Genomic DNA, 16,628 nt, shown 5'->3' on the forward strand with positions numbered 1-16,628 from the left:
GGCAATTCACCCACCATCGACACCACATGTATAGGCTCTATTGGTGGTTGTGCGGGGTATTGATGCTTGTATGGATTCAGTATTCAAGCTCCGGAAAGTTACCACTAGTAACGTGGCCCTGCTTATGTAAGCTCGTATGAAGCTTTCGAGGTTGAGCTTCAAAACAACAAAAACGGCGGAGTGAAGCGGCTGAGCGCGAACAGACCCAGTCTGTCTGGAATCCGGGCTGTTATTCTGTCAAGCTGAGACACCTTGCGCTTCAATGCTGATTTTCTCGGTGGTGTTCATTTGCCATCATGTTCTCCACGAATGCCGCATCTCAGTATCCTACAATTCAGAGAAACTCTCGCCGGCGACAGCGCCCTTCAGATGATGTTGCGACGCCTCCCAAAGCAAAAAAACAGCGACCTTTACTACAGGAGCGTGCGCTCGAAGCCGATATTATCAATCGCCCTATAGATACACCCTCCGACTCAGAAGGCGAGGACGAATCGACCTCTTCGGGCGCCATAGATCTAAAAGAGATTCCTTTTCGAGGATCGAAAAAAGTTGATAGTGTTGATCGCCTGGATATTTCGAGTATTTTAGTATGCAGCATAACTTTGCGCTTCTGTTTCGAGTGCTAATTGCGGCTGTTGATAGGCAAACAATGACTACTATTCCGTTACTCTTCTACCTTCTCTCCCAACCAAGGTCAGAGATAATTTACAAGGTGGGTGCCTTTCAAAAAGTTCTGGCTCCCTCAAGTCTAATTTTTTTAGTGCCGTTCCGATGTAATATCTTTCCAAACACTGGCCACTACCTCTTTTTGACGCGCAAGCACGCCATCGTATGCCCCATACCATATGCATCAGTCGGCACCGAAGAGGTGGCTATCCTCTCGCTGCCAGAAACATTAGCTTCTTCCAATGATCCGCTTCCTCTTGGCACTTTAATCTCCGCCTCTACCCATTCAGAGCCTGGCTTGATTATCGTCCTCCCTTGTGCTGGAACCATCGTTTTTTGGGAAACGGTTTCGAACCCGACGATATTGGGATTGATCAAACAAAAGGAAAGCGGGATTCAAGACTCAATTCCCCATTTATTATCGGGTGAATGTGTAACGGACATTGTTAATATTGAACCAGCTGGTGTTGTTCTCATCCTATCTACTGGTCGACTTTGCCATGTTTCTACTCGTGATTTACAAGGAAAACCCACCATCAGCTTTCAATTTCCGAATGCTTCCTTACGGTCAGCCGCAAGTGGCTTCTTTGAAGGGTTAAAGAACGTTTTTTCAACTGCTTCTTGGCGGAGAAAAGTGGTGGCTGCGAAAGCTGGCAAATCTCATCGTCGAGGCCAGCGTGCCCTCTTGGTTGCTACAAATTCTGGGTTAATTGAAGCCTGGGATACTCATTGGATGACCGGTGCCGCTCTCAAATCGCACGCAGCCGTCGCAAAAGAGATAGTTGAAGCGGTACAGCAGCGAAATCTGTTCGATGACGAGATCGATTCTTATGAGATCGTTGACTTCGCGTTTCGTGAATATTCAGAAGGTGACTCTGAAATTCCCGACGACGTGGACAGCACATACTCCCTTTGGGTACTAGCATCTCTGACTCGCCAGGCGCTGACATCTTATTTTGTGGTTGAAGCGAGCCTTCATGGCTCCAACACGTCAGTTGACCAAGTTTACCCTGTTCATCATGAACACGTCTCAAATGACTCTGATATTACTTGGAAGCCCCGATTATATGTTCCTCAGCCTGGAGATACTGGATTTATTGTATTCCCCGGTGGTGTCACTATATTGTCCTTGGTGTCAGTGGAAGGGTCCCCATCTTCGCAACTACTCCAACCAAATACTAGTAAACCAACCCCGTTTCAAGATTATGTCAAATTCAGAGACAATTCTGGCTACGTTATTGCTGGTAGCGGAGCCGAGTCCGATAGCAAACATCCGTCTTGTGTATTGATGGTTCAGAATTGTGGTCTGATTCGTATTTCCGCCCGCCCCCAGTCAGTACCTCATGAAGATATCGACGGAACCCAAGTATCAACCAGATCTCGACTTGAACAGCTAGTTTTCTATGAAACAGCGGCCAACCCGGTGGACCTCACGTGCTATGAGGAACTTCAGTCGCCAGTGTCAACTCTCGAAGATGCCGCTCTGCAGATTAGCCAGAGTATACTCCACTCAGATTCGAAATTCGTTCCAACGGTGGTACCAAGCCTTGAGGACCAAATGAAACTTCGTTCAACCGCACTGCATGCCTTAGCTTTCTTTCTTAATAAGCGGGACTTGCCGCTTTCTCATACTGCAAAATGGACTTTGTTATCACACGCGGAAAAAATGGCCGCCCATAAGGCGGTATGGAAAGCCCAAGAGACTATATCCAAGTCTTCGCCGAATGGTAAATCACGCTTGGAATATATTTTAGGGCAGATGGGAGAAGGGTTTAAAACTGTGTTGGATTGTGATGCTAAGGAAAAGGACCCCGTCAGACATTGGTTTATCCGCGACACATGGCGAATGGAGCTACTTATACCCTGGGTTCTACATGGCATCCGAGATACATCCGGCGAATCCATCCGAGTAGATAAAACACTTGCTTGGCAAGTTTGGCAAGCAAGCGAGCTGTCCCTAGCCGTTTTACAGACAGTATACCAGTTTCGAGAAGAAAATCAACAATTATATGGACTGGAAGGCTCCAGCCCCTATGGAGATGGACCCGTTACACCTGATTACAGCGAGATCTCAGCATTATGGACGGCAGAAAAGGTTAATTTTTCAGAAAGTGAACGACTACTTGACGCCGAGCTAAATACCTGTCTGCAGTGGGTGAGGCAATTTGCACCTACAGGTAGAAATTCTGATTCTCATACGACTTCAATAATAGAGAGAATTAAGCAGAACACTCCCAAAGCTTTCAAAGTTCTATCACACCTGTACATGGATCGCTATCGTCGCCTACTTTCTGAAACATCAACCGATGGCCAAGATGCCGCCAAAGATTTTCAGGAATCATATATCGTGCGTCGCAAGACTCATCTTTATAAAATGGCGGCAACGGGGCTCCTAGAAGAATCAATGCAATTAGCCGAAGAGTTCCAGGATATGGATGCGTTAGTTGAACTCATGATTGAAAAGGAGGATCAAGTCCGGGAGCGCCATCCAGCGGAAACTGGTGACGCAGAGTATGATGCAGAGATGGAAATTTGCCAGGCCAAAATCGACGGATATTTTCAGAAATTTGGTGAAGCATGGGCCACGCCATTCTATACCCGGCAGATTCTCGCTGGTCATCCGCAGATGTTGTTGGGGACACCATATCAGGAGCACGTTACTCGCTTTTTACGAAAACGACCAGGTTACGCTAAATTAGGCTGGATGAATGAAATTCTGGGAGAAAATGATTATGACAGGGCTTCAAAATCTCTGGGGGAGTTTGCTATAAACCATGAAACGGATCTGTGGAGTAAACAAGTGGAGCTTGCGATAGGAAAACTTTCCAGACTTTCTACGCTCGAGACATCGGAGCCTCTAGATCTAACGACGCTACAGGCAGACGTCAAGCGGTTTGATGACATTTCAGAGCTTGCCCGGATTCAAGAAATGATCTACGAGCACATATCCCCTGCAATCCATGGTGCAATTGACAGGAGCGCGGAATTGCAGCTGGCGAACGAGCAATTTGGGAGAATAATTGTGAGCTCAAAGCCAGCTCTTCGCGAAGCTCTCGCACGTGGTTTAGCAAAGATCATCGCCCAGTTTCCGCTTGATGCTGATGAGCTAATTGATGTTTTGACTTTGATGGACCCTGTCCAAGCAACAACGGATGACGAAGACAATGAGATAGTTGGGCATGAATTTAGTCTGGCCCTCAGAGTCTTGAGCCTGAGCGATATAGGCCGTGAAGATAACGAGTACTATGAAATTCTTGAAAAGATTATTTGGCGTCGCTGCATGATTCGTGACGATTGGAATACTATTTGCAAGACAATGCAGAGAGGGGATAGCGAAGTAGAGGCTGCGATGCAATCAAGCGCTTTATTCAGAACGTTGGAGGACACATTAGAAGGTATTTGGCTGCTGTCTTTCAGATTTCTCTTCAGAGATTGTTTACATGTTTGCTAACAGCGTTACAGGCTCTGAAGCTGCGTCGAACTCTACTTACCGACTATACCCCCCCTCCGATGTTACGGACCCGGGCATCTTCCCGCGTAAGCTTGCTTCGCGGCTTCTCCCAGAGCAGCAGGCTCACTTGCTGGACGATCTCAAGGCAGAAACCGATTTGCTGGACAGCTACATTGAAGAGGGCAAACTAGAGGACTGGTTTTCGTGGTTTGTCAAGTCACTCCGGGGCAAAGCGGAGCCCTCTGCTCCACAAAGCCCCAGTTCTAGTTCGTGAGGTTTGGGACCAATTCTTGATTTTGGCACGGCGTCAGCACTTGTAGGGAGAATTTTGATGGCGTTGGAGTATGGAGCATAGCAACAATTTATTTGGCTGTGGTTGCCAGTGAGATTCTGGTGGCATGTATCAACAATAGGAGCGACAGTTTGGCGCAGCTACCATTCTTCCCTGCAGTTTGCAATAATCTAAAAGTGTTCCTGCAAATATTTTGCTCTAGTGTAGGCATATATCCGTCAGAGCACTCTATAGATTGAACTCAGCCCTGCAGCACCTATGTGCAGGCAATGACGACATGTCGGTGGATTATTAATCCATGCCTTTTTTGGCTCCGAAGCCGCTTCTTTGCCTCTCTGGGGAAGCGAAAACATAAAAAAAAAAAAACTCAGCTATTCCACTGTGGTCTCTTTCATCTAAGGCTGAATCCCCAGGAGATCTTAGCTATATTACTGATTCGCCGAGAGGGCCCCCTATGGCTAAGATGGAGCGCATGCTTCTCCTCTCCCCGCCATCGCTCGCCGCCCGCCCTGACATGCTTGAATCATCACTTACCACCTATAGCCGATATGCCACAGACCTGCAGATGCTTGACCGCCTGGCCGCCGGCCTCGTGGCTCTTCCTGAATCCACGTACGACATCGTGATGCTCCTGGCCGATGCCGATGGGCGAACAAGCCCCACCCCGCTGATGGATCGCGGGGTCCTCCAGTCGATTGTCCGCACACTCCGTCCCGCCGGCAAGTTAAAAAGCGACAGCGGCGCGTTCGCGTCCCCTGCGGCATCGGAACGTACGGAACTTATACTTGCAGGGCTGGTGTTCGATGACACTGGGGGTCTTATGAAGCCGGATTACGGCTCGCAGGCTGCGGTGCCGTTGAGGCTGGGCAAGAAAAAGGTTACAAACGGGGTGGTGAATGACACATCCCCTGAGGCGACGGAGGTTACAACTGTTAAGAAGACAAATGGAGATAGTGCAGTGTCGGGAATGGGATTTGTTGATTTCAGCGACGATTTTACGGTCCTGGGCGATGAGGACGGACTAGAAGATGACGAGGAGCTGATTGATGAAGATACACTATTGGACGAAGAGGATATGCGACGGCCAATTGTGCAGCGTAAGTATCATCGCACTCTATGCCTCACGTGCCCATCTACGGAATCAATTCTAACGCGCGCGTGCTTTACCACTTTAGCTCCGGAATGTCGCCCCAAAGCTGGAAAACGTCGTCGAGCGTGTAAAGACTGCACTTGCGGTCTGGCAGAGAGACTACAGGAGGAAGACCGGGCGAAACGAGCCAACGCCGACGCGGCTCTGGAGACCATGAAGCTGGGCGCCAGCGACCTCGCAGAGGTGGATTTCACGGTGCAGGGCAAGGTGGGCAGCTGTGGCAACTGCGCGCTGGGCGATGCATTCCGGTGCGATGGGTGCCCGTATATTGGGCTGCCGCCGTTCAAGCCGGGCGAGGAGGTGCGGCTGCTCAACAACGACGTGCAGCTGTGAGGTCCGTGTAGTTGATCAACTAGTGGCTGATCTGTGGGATCTGTGGGATCTGTGGTGTTGTTCATAACTAGTTTGTTAATTAAAAGCGAGAAGGCGTTGTGCCGCGGCTGGACGTCGCCGATGGATCACAGACTATTTATATATTATTTCTTGTGCTGCTGATAAACCCCGGCCGGCTCGGCCTGCGATCCTCGTAATCGGTGGGCGGTGATTGGGGTCGCGGCGTCTCGGCGGAGAAAACTCAACTTGAAACTCCGCTGCGTTTGGGCTGTCTCGGCCGTCTCGACGCCTCGCTCAGCCCGCCGCCGTCTGCAGTCTCGTCTGCACTACTCGAGTTTTTCGCGAATCGTCTCTCCTGCCACCATTCTGCCTTCACACTGTCCAGCGCCCTCGCCCTCGCCCTCTCGTCCGTCATGTCGTTCTCCTCCCTCGTCCAGGACATTGCCTTCAGAGACTCGCACCCCGACGACCGCAGCTCCGTCGTGTCCCGGGTCTTCTCGCGGTCGCATGTCAGCACCACAGCGACCAGCGTGAGCATCTCCGGCGACATTGGCAGTCAATTGCATGCTGGCTACAGCCATCCGCTGAACCGGACATGGCAGGCTGAGAGGCAGCTAACCAAGGTCAGCACCGCTGCAGCCCCTTACCTGCCCATGTCCCACTGACCCAGGCACTCGCAGTCTATGCTCATCTACCCGCTCTTCATCACCGACGATCCAGACGAAGAAACCCCCGTTCCCTCGCTGCCAAACCAATACCGCCGCGGCGTCAACCGTCTCATCCCCTTCCTCACGCCCCTCGTCAACAAAGGCCTCAGCTCTGTCATTCTCTTCGGCGTACCCCTCGCGCCGAACGCCAAAGACGCCCTCGGCACCTCCGCCGACGACCCATGCGGCCCTGTCATCCAAGCCATCCGCCTCCTGCGCAGCCACTTCCCCAGCCTGTACATCGTCACGGATGTCTGTCTCTGCGAGTACACCTCACACGGCCACTGCGGCATCCTGCGCGAAGACGGCACCCTCAACAACGCCCTCTCCATCGACCGCATCTCTGATGTCGCTCTTGCCTACGCCGAAGCCGGCGCCCACTGCGTCGCCCCCTCCGACATGAACGACGGCCGCGTGCGCGCCATCAAGCTCAAACTCATCGAGGCCGGCCTTGCCCACCGTGTCTTGCTCATGTCGTACAGCGCCAAGTTCAGCGGCTGTCTGTACGGGCCCTTCCGCGACGCGGCCTGCTCCACGCCCTCGTTCGGCGACCGGAGGTGCTACCAGCTCCCGCCCGGCGGACGCGGGCTGGCGCGCCGTGCCATCCAGCGAGATATCGCCGAGGGCGCTGATATCATCATGGTGAAGCCTGCCAGTAGCTATCTGGATATCATCAGCGATGCGAAAGAGCTGGGCAAGGATATGCCCGTTGCGGCATACCAGGTCAGTGGCGAATTTGCGATGATCCATGCCGGTGCCAAAGCTGGCGTGTTTGATTTGAAGACCATGGCCACGGAAAGCACCCAAGGTATCTTACGGGCTGGTGCTGGTATTGTTGTGAGCTACTTTACCCCGGAGTTCTTGGAGTGGCTGAGCTCCTGAATGCAGTGGTAGCTATAAAAACATTCAAGACGGGCTATACCGTGAAATGATAGACTCTTGCATGATATGGGGGTTTTCCGTTTTTAATGATTCGTGGCGCATCGGGATGCCAATACATGATTTGCTCTCTTTCTGTATATCAAATAAATTTATAATGTTTATTCCCTGGTGGATCAGTCCTCTAAAACTCTATGTAATAAAGAGATCGATGTCTCTAGGCTGCTGGCACACGACCCGGTCGATCTGGAGGTCCCAGGTATCCAAGGCTGATCACATGAAATCATCCAAGTAGCTTTCATCACGATCCTGATTGTTGCTCTGGACTACGTTCTCCTCACTCATCAGGTCATCGTAAGCATGTTCCTTTTGCCATTTCAATTCTTCCCGTTCCTTTCGCTCTTTTTTCTCGGCCGTGCGCTTTTCCTCCCTCACTTTTCGCTGCTCTTTCCGGATTTTAGCCAGATGTTCTTCCTTTTCAGCTTTCAGGTCCGGGTGCTTCTCGACCTTAGTTTTGTTCAACCTGTTGACTATGGGGTTTTGGCGAGCCGGAACGAATATTTTCTTGGTCTGCTTGGTGCTATGGAACGAGACCTGCCCAGTTGCCATTGATGCCGACTTCAATAGGTTCGACCATGGTGTATATATTATACTAACGTTATCCTTTTTATTTCCTATATTTGCAAAGATACCCATATTAGAAAACAATACTTGGTGATGTAGAGCGTCCATGAAAAAACCACCCACCTTCGATGGAGTTCGCCTTTGTAAGTTGGGCGCAATCTTCAAGCAGCTTTGGAGGAATGTCTTCCCAGGTTTGCCCCTCATTTAGTCGAAGATAGACGTGCGCGCTCGAAAGATTATCGACATGGAACTACAGGCAATCAGAAAGACAAGGCTACCAATTGCGTTTTGCCGTGCCGCATTTCACGAACCCTGGGTGGTCAGTCCAGACAGGATTTGGCAGATACAAGTGCCCAAGAAAAACATACCAAACGTCATTTTCTAGTCCATACTTGATCAAATCCTCGTCTACGAAGAGCCACTGTATCAGTTTCAAGGCAGCAATAGGAGTAGGTAGGTACTTTTGAGTTGACGAACTTTCCTCCTTGTCTTTTCCGACATAGATGAACGCCGGGGGATCAACAACATCCGAGGTAAAATAAAACACCATGATGAACACCCACAAAAAATACAGCACCAGGATTCTGAACAGCAAGCCTCTACGACGCCCGCAATATTATGGCTATGCCCCTCGAAGCTTCCCCTCGTGTTTGTTCTGCTTATCGATATACCGCGCACGTGAGCCAAGCTTTTTATCCGATGACTCAGCCCACACCAAACGCCTGGGATTGGATCGGCGCCAGCAAAAAGGCTATTCCGAACACCCTCGAGGGGCAACCGTTGAAGACACCGTTCATGAGCCGTTGCTGAGCGGTTCGGGGCGGATGAAGGGCTGATTTGGGAGTTCCATGCCAGTAGCTAGCTGTTTGCCTCACCTATGTACCCTATGTTAGTCGCCGAGAATAACATCCATGTGATTGGTGGCCGAGGATAGAATCATGCATTCAACTGATATGATATGTATCATGATGTGCACCTCGCAGGCTAATTGTACACATTTGTATCGGTTTCTTAGAATGTCTGGGTGATATTTATAAGTCGTCCGAGATATAAGCTGTATTAGTTACGTATACGGGGGAGTGTTGCATACTTCCCAGAATACCGTCTCAGGAAACAATCATATGATATACTGTATTTCACTTATTTTGAATTTTTGTTGTAGGTTGAAGTAATATTGCCCTGCTTTCTGTACAAAGCATGCTCTGTTTGTCACAGGTTATCGAGATACCCCAGGTTGTATAGCTCCTTGTTATCTTCGAACTCCATATCCACGAGCATAGGCGTGCCGAGCACCAATCAAAGACTTCCAGGTATGCCTACTCAATAACTCATTCCCAGGCCGCAGACAGGTCAAGCTGGTCCTTGCGGCCATGCTAAGACGTGCTTGGCTGAGTCACAGGCTTGTGGGAGGGACGAGCGCTTCGATCACCTGAAGATAGAGTTTATCCCAACCGCATCTCCTTTCTCCCTGCAACGTCCCCTTTGACGTCTCCTGAAGCAGCCTTCGCTCAGCGGAATAGTGCGAAGTCTTAGAAGATGTTGTGGTTCTTTTTGAACATGTCATATCTTGAATGGTAGTGTGAGAGGTAACTCTATTTCCGAAAGAGCCAAAGATCTTTGCCAACGACGCGTTCTATTTCAGCGTCGCGCTTTTGTCATCAAACACACAAAGGTAGCTTCCACACCTCGTGTTCGTCTCTTAAGGAAGAATCAGGCTAACGCTGTGATTCTAGTGTTTCACACATTCTTCCGTATCTCTATCACTCGAGAATCCATATGCTTTTCCTCCCGGCTCTATCATCTGAAAGTTGATAGCACACCGTTGGTGTACGGTGGTTTTGCACTTTGGATTATGCCACACTCTCGTGGCATTCGACAATTTAGCTCCTTTATAACGCGGACTGGCAAAGTGGACTTCTAGATGCCCAAGAACAGATCAATCAGAGAAGGCGTCATTGTGTGTCCTAGATGGTACACTCTCGCAGAATCTCTCAGGGTCGAGATGATACCTGGGGAATAACCAGCGAAACTACTGCGCATTTGCCATAGCTCTCGTCGGTGTGGTTACCGAAAGATGAAAGCTCCATTTCGATTGCTGGATCCATTGCGTGCATTCTCCCTAACTTGGCAATGCATATCTAGCCCTCACAAGGAATATGTCACTATAGAGAGGCAGATTTTGCCGGGTATAGACCTGCAAACTGGGGAAGATGTAGATATACCGAAAAGCATGACCGACGTGCGCCGAAAATGGTGATAAGAGTGTTACCGAAATAAAATATGTATGTCTGTACTGTATACCTACATACGGAGTACTTTGGAGCCAAACTTAAAGTCGGAGCAGTGTTCTGCAAATCTTCGTGCACCGAAGTAACACGGCGCTCAAACCTTGGTCGTGATGTGTGACTGAACCGGATATCTTTCTCGTTGGATTCGAAAAACTCAGAACGACAAATAACTAATGCGCAAGTTACATAGATTTCCCTGTGTGGCTTAGGTAGTCGTTTATTCTCAATAACTTTGACCTCAAGCAAACACTGGCCCTCTGGGTGATGCACAAACGCCGATTATTGTGCCCTTTTTGCTCTCACTTTGAAGGGGAAAAATGAGGCTCTTATTTTCCAGTCTCACGCTGATGTCACGTTATCGAGTCATTTTATGCACCGTATAGCCTAGCTACTATTCCGATGTGGTCATGATCAGCTTTGACCCCCAGGGATGGGAACCCCTAGTTCAAGGTGCATACCTGTTTAGCTCGTGAACGGCAGCGTGACTCGAGCCGCTCGCATCCCAATCTGAATCAGGTACAAAGAGCTATGGTACGCCAGGGCGTGGCCCGCCGACGAACCGCATGGTTGTTTAAACTTGCGAGTCTATTACCTATTCATAGTTCTCTACGAAGTATATCAAATTATTTCTATTGGGCTAGATCGCTCTCTGAAGCGGGATAGCGGGGCCGAAGGCAGGGGATTTCAGCCAACGATATGTGAAGGAGCGACTGTTAAATAGTGGTCACCTATTATGTTTGTGGTAAAGTACCTTGTACTTCTCAGCAAGAGGGGGTGCATTGGTGCCTACGCAGCTTCTCATTTCCCTAGACTGCTTTTCTTGCGGGAGTCGTCCATGTGAGCACTGTTTTCATTTCTTTTGAAGCAGTTACGTGAGTCCTATCTCTTAGATTCAGAAACGATCGCAAACCTCGGACCAATACAAAGACCCTGATATCTTCATTCCGACTTTCACGGAAAAAAGCAACGGTTGTTTAACGAACTTGGGTCGAGTGTCAGAATGGCAAACAGCGCTGCTATGCCGAACAACGAAGCAGTCCGACGTGCTTTGGAGTCCGCCAGATCTAGCGAAGATGGCCAAATAGACCCCCGAGTGAGCGCAATCCTAGAAATCGCCATTGGTGAGCTCTGGAGGAAAGTACAGACGCAACCCGATACGTACGTTTTGAGCCGTGACGAGTTTGCGCTCTTCAACTATTTTCGAGATCGATTCAGGGATTCTTCAATAGCTCAGCGTGCAGTGGAACGGTTTTGGAACAATTTCCGTGGAACGCCTTTTGATATCGACGCTTACCTCAATTGCACCAGTCGAAACTGACCCAGTTTGGCAAGCATTCCTTTGCAGAAGCTCTGATGGCCCATCCGCATCTTTACGGCCCATTTTTTATGGAAAAGGGATAGATCAAGCCTCGAGTTCCCCAAATCAACGGGCACCCTTGAATTAGCCCTCTTCCCCATTGCTACCTCCTCGTCAAACCGCTTTATGAGATGTTCATGGTTATCCCCATATTTATTTTAAAGGGGCACTTGATCGTTATTTCTCGGGCTCTTCCCCTCCAGCGTGGTACAGATAATTTCCTTCTCTACCAGCTTTTGTTTGCAATTCTATGAACACCTAGGTTCCTAGTATTCGACTTCCATACCCGATTTCTAGGTCTTGTCAAGCTGTCTAAGCGCGTGTGCGCTTTCCCGAACGCCGTGTCCTGCGAAGAGGAATTTTGCAGGCCATAAAAAATTGTGTTTTGTACCGGGTATCCCGAACCTAATTCATCTGTTAACTAGTTAGTTAACAACCACCAGTGCCCAACACGCGAATAATGGCTGAAATTTGGATTTCGAATGGCGTTGATCGGAGCTGTTGGGTTCAGTTCCATACGGAGTATATCGGATGTTATTTTGGTCTTAATATTTTGTCCTTAGTTTTATTTTTTTGAGATTTTTGAACCACAGAAAGTCAATGTTCCCAGCCCCTCACTGTCTGTCAACTTCCTCTTTATGGGTGGGTCATTTTGCTGCTGCAACATATCTCCTCCATATGGTGGGCGTGTATGGAAATCTGTACGGAGTACCCTGCATTTTTTCGTGTTTGTGTTCCCTCCAAAGCTACTATTTACGCAAATAAGTCTTTGTTTTCTAGGGTGATTGTACGGGGTAACTAATCAGGCAAGCCTGCCCCTGGATCCTCTATCACTACTCCGTACAACACGCACCATGCCCACTGATCTCTCTCTAAAGTATGGTGGAAGAAAAAAAAATTGACTCTTTGAAAATAGAAACTATTCACAGGACTCGTCGCAGACTACATACGGCGCTTGTGAATGAGGATATTGCTTTTTTTACTAGAAAAAGTCAGGAGGCCTTTGTTTATTCTGCCGGGCGGCTTGATTTCCTAGCAAATCTGGGCTTCTATGGCAATATGTTGCAGGTACATACATATTACACCGAGGGGGGTCCCAAAAATTGGGTTGCATAATCGCAATGGCGCCCTCATGTTTTTTGGTGTACGAAATCCCTGAACGGCATACTTGAAAACCGCATCGGCTCTGTGGACACTAGGAATTCATGCAACTCCCAACCCAATTCTTAGAGCCTTTCAAGAGGGTTGGCGCCGCTCTTTCCCCCTCAAGTCTTAAAACCCTGCTTTCGGGCTGCATTTGTATGGACCGCCCCCAGTATTTGCCGAGGATTGATCGCGAGTATCCTAGTATCAGCCGCAGCCAATTAACTATTAGTGAGCTAAAGGCGTGATAAATTCGTGGGGCCCGCCGTAAATGGAATATCGATATTGAGACTCGACAACAAATTCGAGAAATTTAGCTCTGGAATATGCTGAGCGAACCCAGTTTGTGCTCCCGTAACTTTACGGGGATGCGGGAGCCGTTGTCTTTTGAACCAACAGCAAGTTCAACTGCCAGGTTCGGCTAGCTAGGTGACAGACTAGCTCCGATATTGGCTTTTTTCTTTTTCGTTTCTGCTCTATCTTCGGGCGCCAACTACGGAGAAATCTCCTGAGAAAGTTCAGCGATGGTTTCCTGGAAGGTGTGTGAAGTTGTGGACACTCTTGAGTTTTATCCCTGAACGGTTGGGATAGCACCGACCCACAAAACCCAGGCTAGACGCTTTACTGGCTGCATACACTTGCCAACCACCCATGCCACAAGAAGAATTGTGAACTCTTATTTTGAAGCCCCGGGTTTCTGTTTGGCCCTCACACAACGGTGTCACAGTCCCAAATTCCTCGTTTCCCCTCTACTGGCAGCTGATAGAGCTGCTTACGAAATAACATTTGAGCTGCTGCCACCCGTATCTTCTTCGCAATTTCCTGTACCCGAATCCGAGGGCGATCTTGCTCTGTTGTCTGTCTTCCGACCAAATCGAAGAAGAAGAGCCTGGCGAGAGCACGCAAGGATCGTTAGATGACACGGTGGCTTTTGTCCCGTTATATGTACTGTGCAGGTGAAGATGGATCGCTAATACGAGCCTCCAAACTCTTTACTCCTTGTCATCAGCATATTGCCATGATATGAGCCCTTGAACAACAAATGTTGCGTCCAAATTTCGGCCGATTTCATACATGGTGCAGTTGGAAGTGGCGAGCCGCTAAGTCTAAACCACATATCACATCGTTTTGCTTTCTAATAGTGTACTAGTGTCTGGACTGCTTCGTCTATGGACCATTTTGACAGCATAAGCCTGCCTGATGTATAACAAATAGCAAACACGCGATGCCTAATTATAGAGCTCCGGCGCCGGCGCCGATAAAACTGAGCACGGGGCACCGACTTTCTCCAGATCTCCATTTGCCGTCAACAGCAGTCTTATTTTCAATAATTCGATTCTTCTTTTCCCCACCGGAGGATGCTTCTTTTAATCGGTGTCTTTATCGTGTTTACGGAAATCCGGCTGGCGTCGATACTCTATTTCCCCCCTTGTTTCTTGGTGGTAACTAACTTTGCACTCTTCTATTCCGCCTATCCCCGAGACGTCCAACTTACAGTTAAACATACATACAGGACGAGCATTTAAAATAAATAATACGACCTCTTTTCTCATTACAGAAGCTACTATGGTGCCCTAGACTTTTATTGTTGTTACGTACACACGGGGCCTAACGCCCTCAAAGGAACGTATAGCGTCCATATTCAAAATCAGCATCAATCATTACACTTAAAACCCAGGTCGGCTTCTTTCACCAAGACCAACACCTCCCGTGAGAAATTACTCGGGCTAGAGTCCTGACCAAATCTGACGTTACATGGCCTTGAAATTTTACGTGGAAAGTGTGTCTAACATGTTAAGATAGGTGCATTCACATCCAAACATCCGCCCCGGGTATAAGGCTCAGCAAGGCCGAGAATTGGTCGAAGTCACCTGCACTCTAGCGCCTAAGTCGAATGCCAGTTAGTATGTATGTATTTAAAGTCATACTAGCATACATACATGTAGGGTATAGAGTGCTATATGTTGCTCGAATATACCATCTCGCAGCAGGAATTGCAGATACCAGGTAACATCCCATTTTTACCTTCAGCAACAAAATACAAAGTCAGCAATATACACTTTGATCATGGGCCTCTTTCTCCTCAACTGGTGTCACGTTGAAGGGATATCTTGGGACTTGAGTGGCGGTGTCACAAGAGATATACCAATCGACAGCTTTTTGAGTAGATAGCACACCATTCACGGGTCCTTCCGAAGCACTGGACACTGAGTATCCAGGTGAAAATGCTAGGAATACACGAAGGACAGGGAGGGACTGCCACAAGCAAATGTAATCAACAATGCCTGCACCCACGGGCCAGTACGGACTTTCGTAAATAGGGTTGATTGAGAACGCCCATTCTCTTCTGCCCGCGGAAGTATTGTGGCACTCTTTGATTAAAGGAATATTGTGGCCGGCATCGATCGGCCTGCCCCTTCAAGTGCGCTGCATCACGGCGCGGCGAGTGCCCAGGGGTGGCTGGCGTGCATGCATATCAAAGAACGTTCAAGACGCCACATCCATGACCCTTGAGCCAGAGTAGAGCCTAAAGGCCAGGAAAGCGAGACTCTCGAGACGCTTGATGCTCGATCCCCAGCCGCCAGGCGTCTCTTTCGGAATGGCGCAGCCATGTCACGGCCGGACTTCGGGGCTCTCCTTCCGAGCCCGCCTTTAGGTTCGTCGGATGCCGCTGGGTGGATGGTGCAGCTATCTAACTACTACGGAGTAGTGAGCTAGCGAATACTAATTCAAAAGGCTATGGAACCACAGGCAATCCAAACATCTACTGGGAAATGTGGGTGGCAAAGTCAGTAGGCACGAACTACGGAGTAATTACTCTTCTCTATGGAAGCTTGTTTAACCGCCGGCGTATTCCGTACCACATCTGATCAAAACCACTTTCCCACCATCAGGTTGGTCAACTAGCTCAGCACTGCTAAACTTGACTGACTCTTCTCTATAAAACGCTTTCCATTTACTCCATACTCTGTATCGCATTTTTATTAGAGGAGGATCAACTGACTGTGAGCCACAGGGCGCAGCTCGACGCCCAGAAAAAGTAGATCCTACAAGGCCTCGCTCCTTCCATAGGGCAGAGGGCACAAGCTAAGATTGGTTTCAAAGGAGGCGGGGCAGAGGTACCCCCGAGTACCCGAGGATATACTGACTTCTGCTAATGATGGTTTTCAAGAAGCTCGGTTGCCTATGGCCGTTTGCACGAATCTCTGAAAGTGGTCCAGCCGCACTCCTCACCATCGGTTTTATTTAACAGTCTGTACAGAGTACATAGCTGGCACACATTCACATTTTCCTGCTCTCAAGCAGCTTTCCATCCAGACATGCACACGCACTCAATTCTGCCGATTTCCCAGCAGAGCCTTTCCATAGTTACGCCCGTGCATACTCAGAACTCCATCAGCGAGCCTGTTTGGAGTGTTCTAGCGCCGCTTGGCTGCAAAAGCCGAGTGTTTCCCTACAACGCCCGAACATCATGGGTTCGGTCACTGCTTGCCTTTCTGTTCTTTCGTTATAATATTGTTCAACCACCTGTCGTTGAACGCCTCTATTTGACATGGCTGTGTATTTGGTTAATCAAGCAGATAATCCCAGGTTGGTAGGCTATCGTTGAAAGAGCCCTCACTCAGAGGAAAACCTTTACAACTATTCTCCGAACTTCCTTGCTTGATCATTCTATGCACTTACGACTACTGCACTATTAATATTAGTAGTAAGATCTCACCTTGTGGGGTCGCTAAG

The 16,628-nt window shown here is 48.9% G+C and overlaps 5 protein-coding genes across 5 annotated transcripts; 4 read left to right on the forward strand and 1 right to left on the reverse strand.

Moving 5' to 3' along the window:
• Positions 1-296: 296 nt before the first annotated feature.
• Positions 297-4,391, forward strand: LOZ57_004739 (uncharacterized protein; the record flags this gene model as incomplete). Its single annotated transcript, XM_049253780.1, has 4 exons — positions 297-587; positions 643-712; positions 762-4,061; positions 4,129-4,391. The coding sequence occupies 4 exons, from the start codon at positions 297-299 to the stop codon at positions 4,389-4,391; spliced, it is 3,924 nt and encodes a 1,307-aa protein (XP_049107344.1).
• Positions 4,392-4,863: 472 nt separating this feature from the next.
• On the forward strand, positions 4,864-5,892 carry DRE2 (electron carrier; the record flags this gene model as incomplete). Its single annotated transcript, XM_049253781.1, has 2 exons — positions 4,864-5,506; positions 5,585-5,892. The coding sequence occupies 2 exons, from the start codon at positions 4,864-4,866 to the stop codon at positions 5,890-5,892; spliced, it is 951 nt and encodes a 316-aa protein (XP_049107345.1).
• A 413-nt stretch (positions 5,893-6,305) lies between these two features.
• HEM2 (Aminolevulinate dehydratase) lies at positions 6,306-7,481 on the forward strand (the record flags this gene model as incomplete). Its single annotated transcript, XM_049253782.1, has 2 exons — positions 6,306-6,515; positions 6,573-7,481. The coding sequence occupies 2 exons, from the start codon at positions 6,306-6,308 to the stop codon at positions 7,479-7,481; spliced, it is 1,119 nt and encodes a 372-aa protein (XP_049107346.1).
• Positions 7,482-7,751: 270 nt separating this feature from the next.
• On the reverse strand, positions 7,752-8,652 carry LOZ57_004742 (uncharacterized protein; the record flags this gene model as incomplete). The annotated part of the gene is made up of 4 exons (XM_049253783.1): positions 7,752-8,152; positions 8,226-8,352; positions 8,381-8,414; positions 8,471-8,652. 4 exons carry the CDS (start codon positions 8,650-8,652, stop codon positions 7,752-7,754), a joined length of 744 nt encoding a protein of 247 aa, XP_049107347.1.
• Positions 8,653-11,390: 2,738 nt separating this feature from the next.
• On the forward strand, positions 11,391-11,708 carry LOZ57_004743 (uncharacterized protein; the record flags this gene model as incomplete). The annotated part of the gene is made up of 1 exon (XM_049253784.1): positions 11,391-11,708. One exon carries the CDS (start codon positions 11,391-11,393, stop codon positions 11,706-11,708), a length of 318 nt encoding a protein of 105 aa, XP_049107348.1.
• Positions 11,709-16,628: the final 4,920 nt, after the last annotated feature.

Source organism: Ophidiomyces ophidiicola (assembly GCF_022830035.1).
Source record: "Ophidiomyces ophidiicola strain CBS 122913 chromosome Unknown scaffold_20, whole genome shotgun sequence".
Classification (NCBI taxonomy): domain Eukaryota; kingdom Fungi; phylum Ascomycota; class Eurotiomycetes; order Onygenales; family Onygenaceae; genus Ophidiomyces; species Ophidiomyces ophidiicola.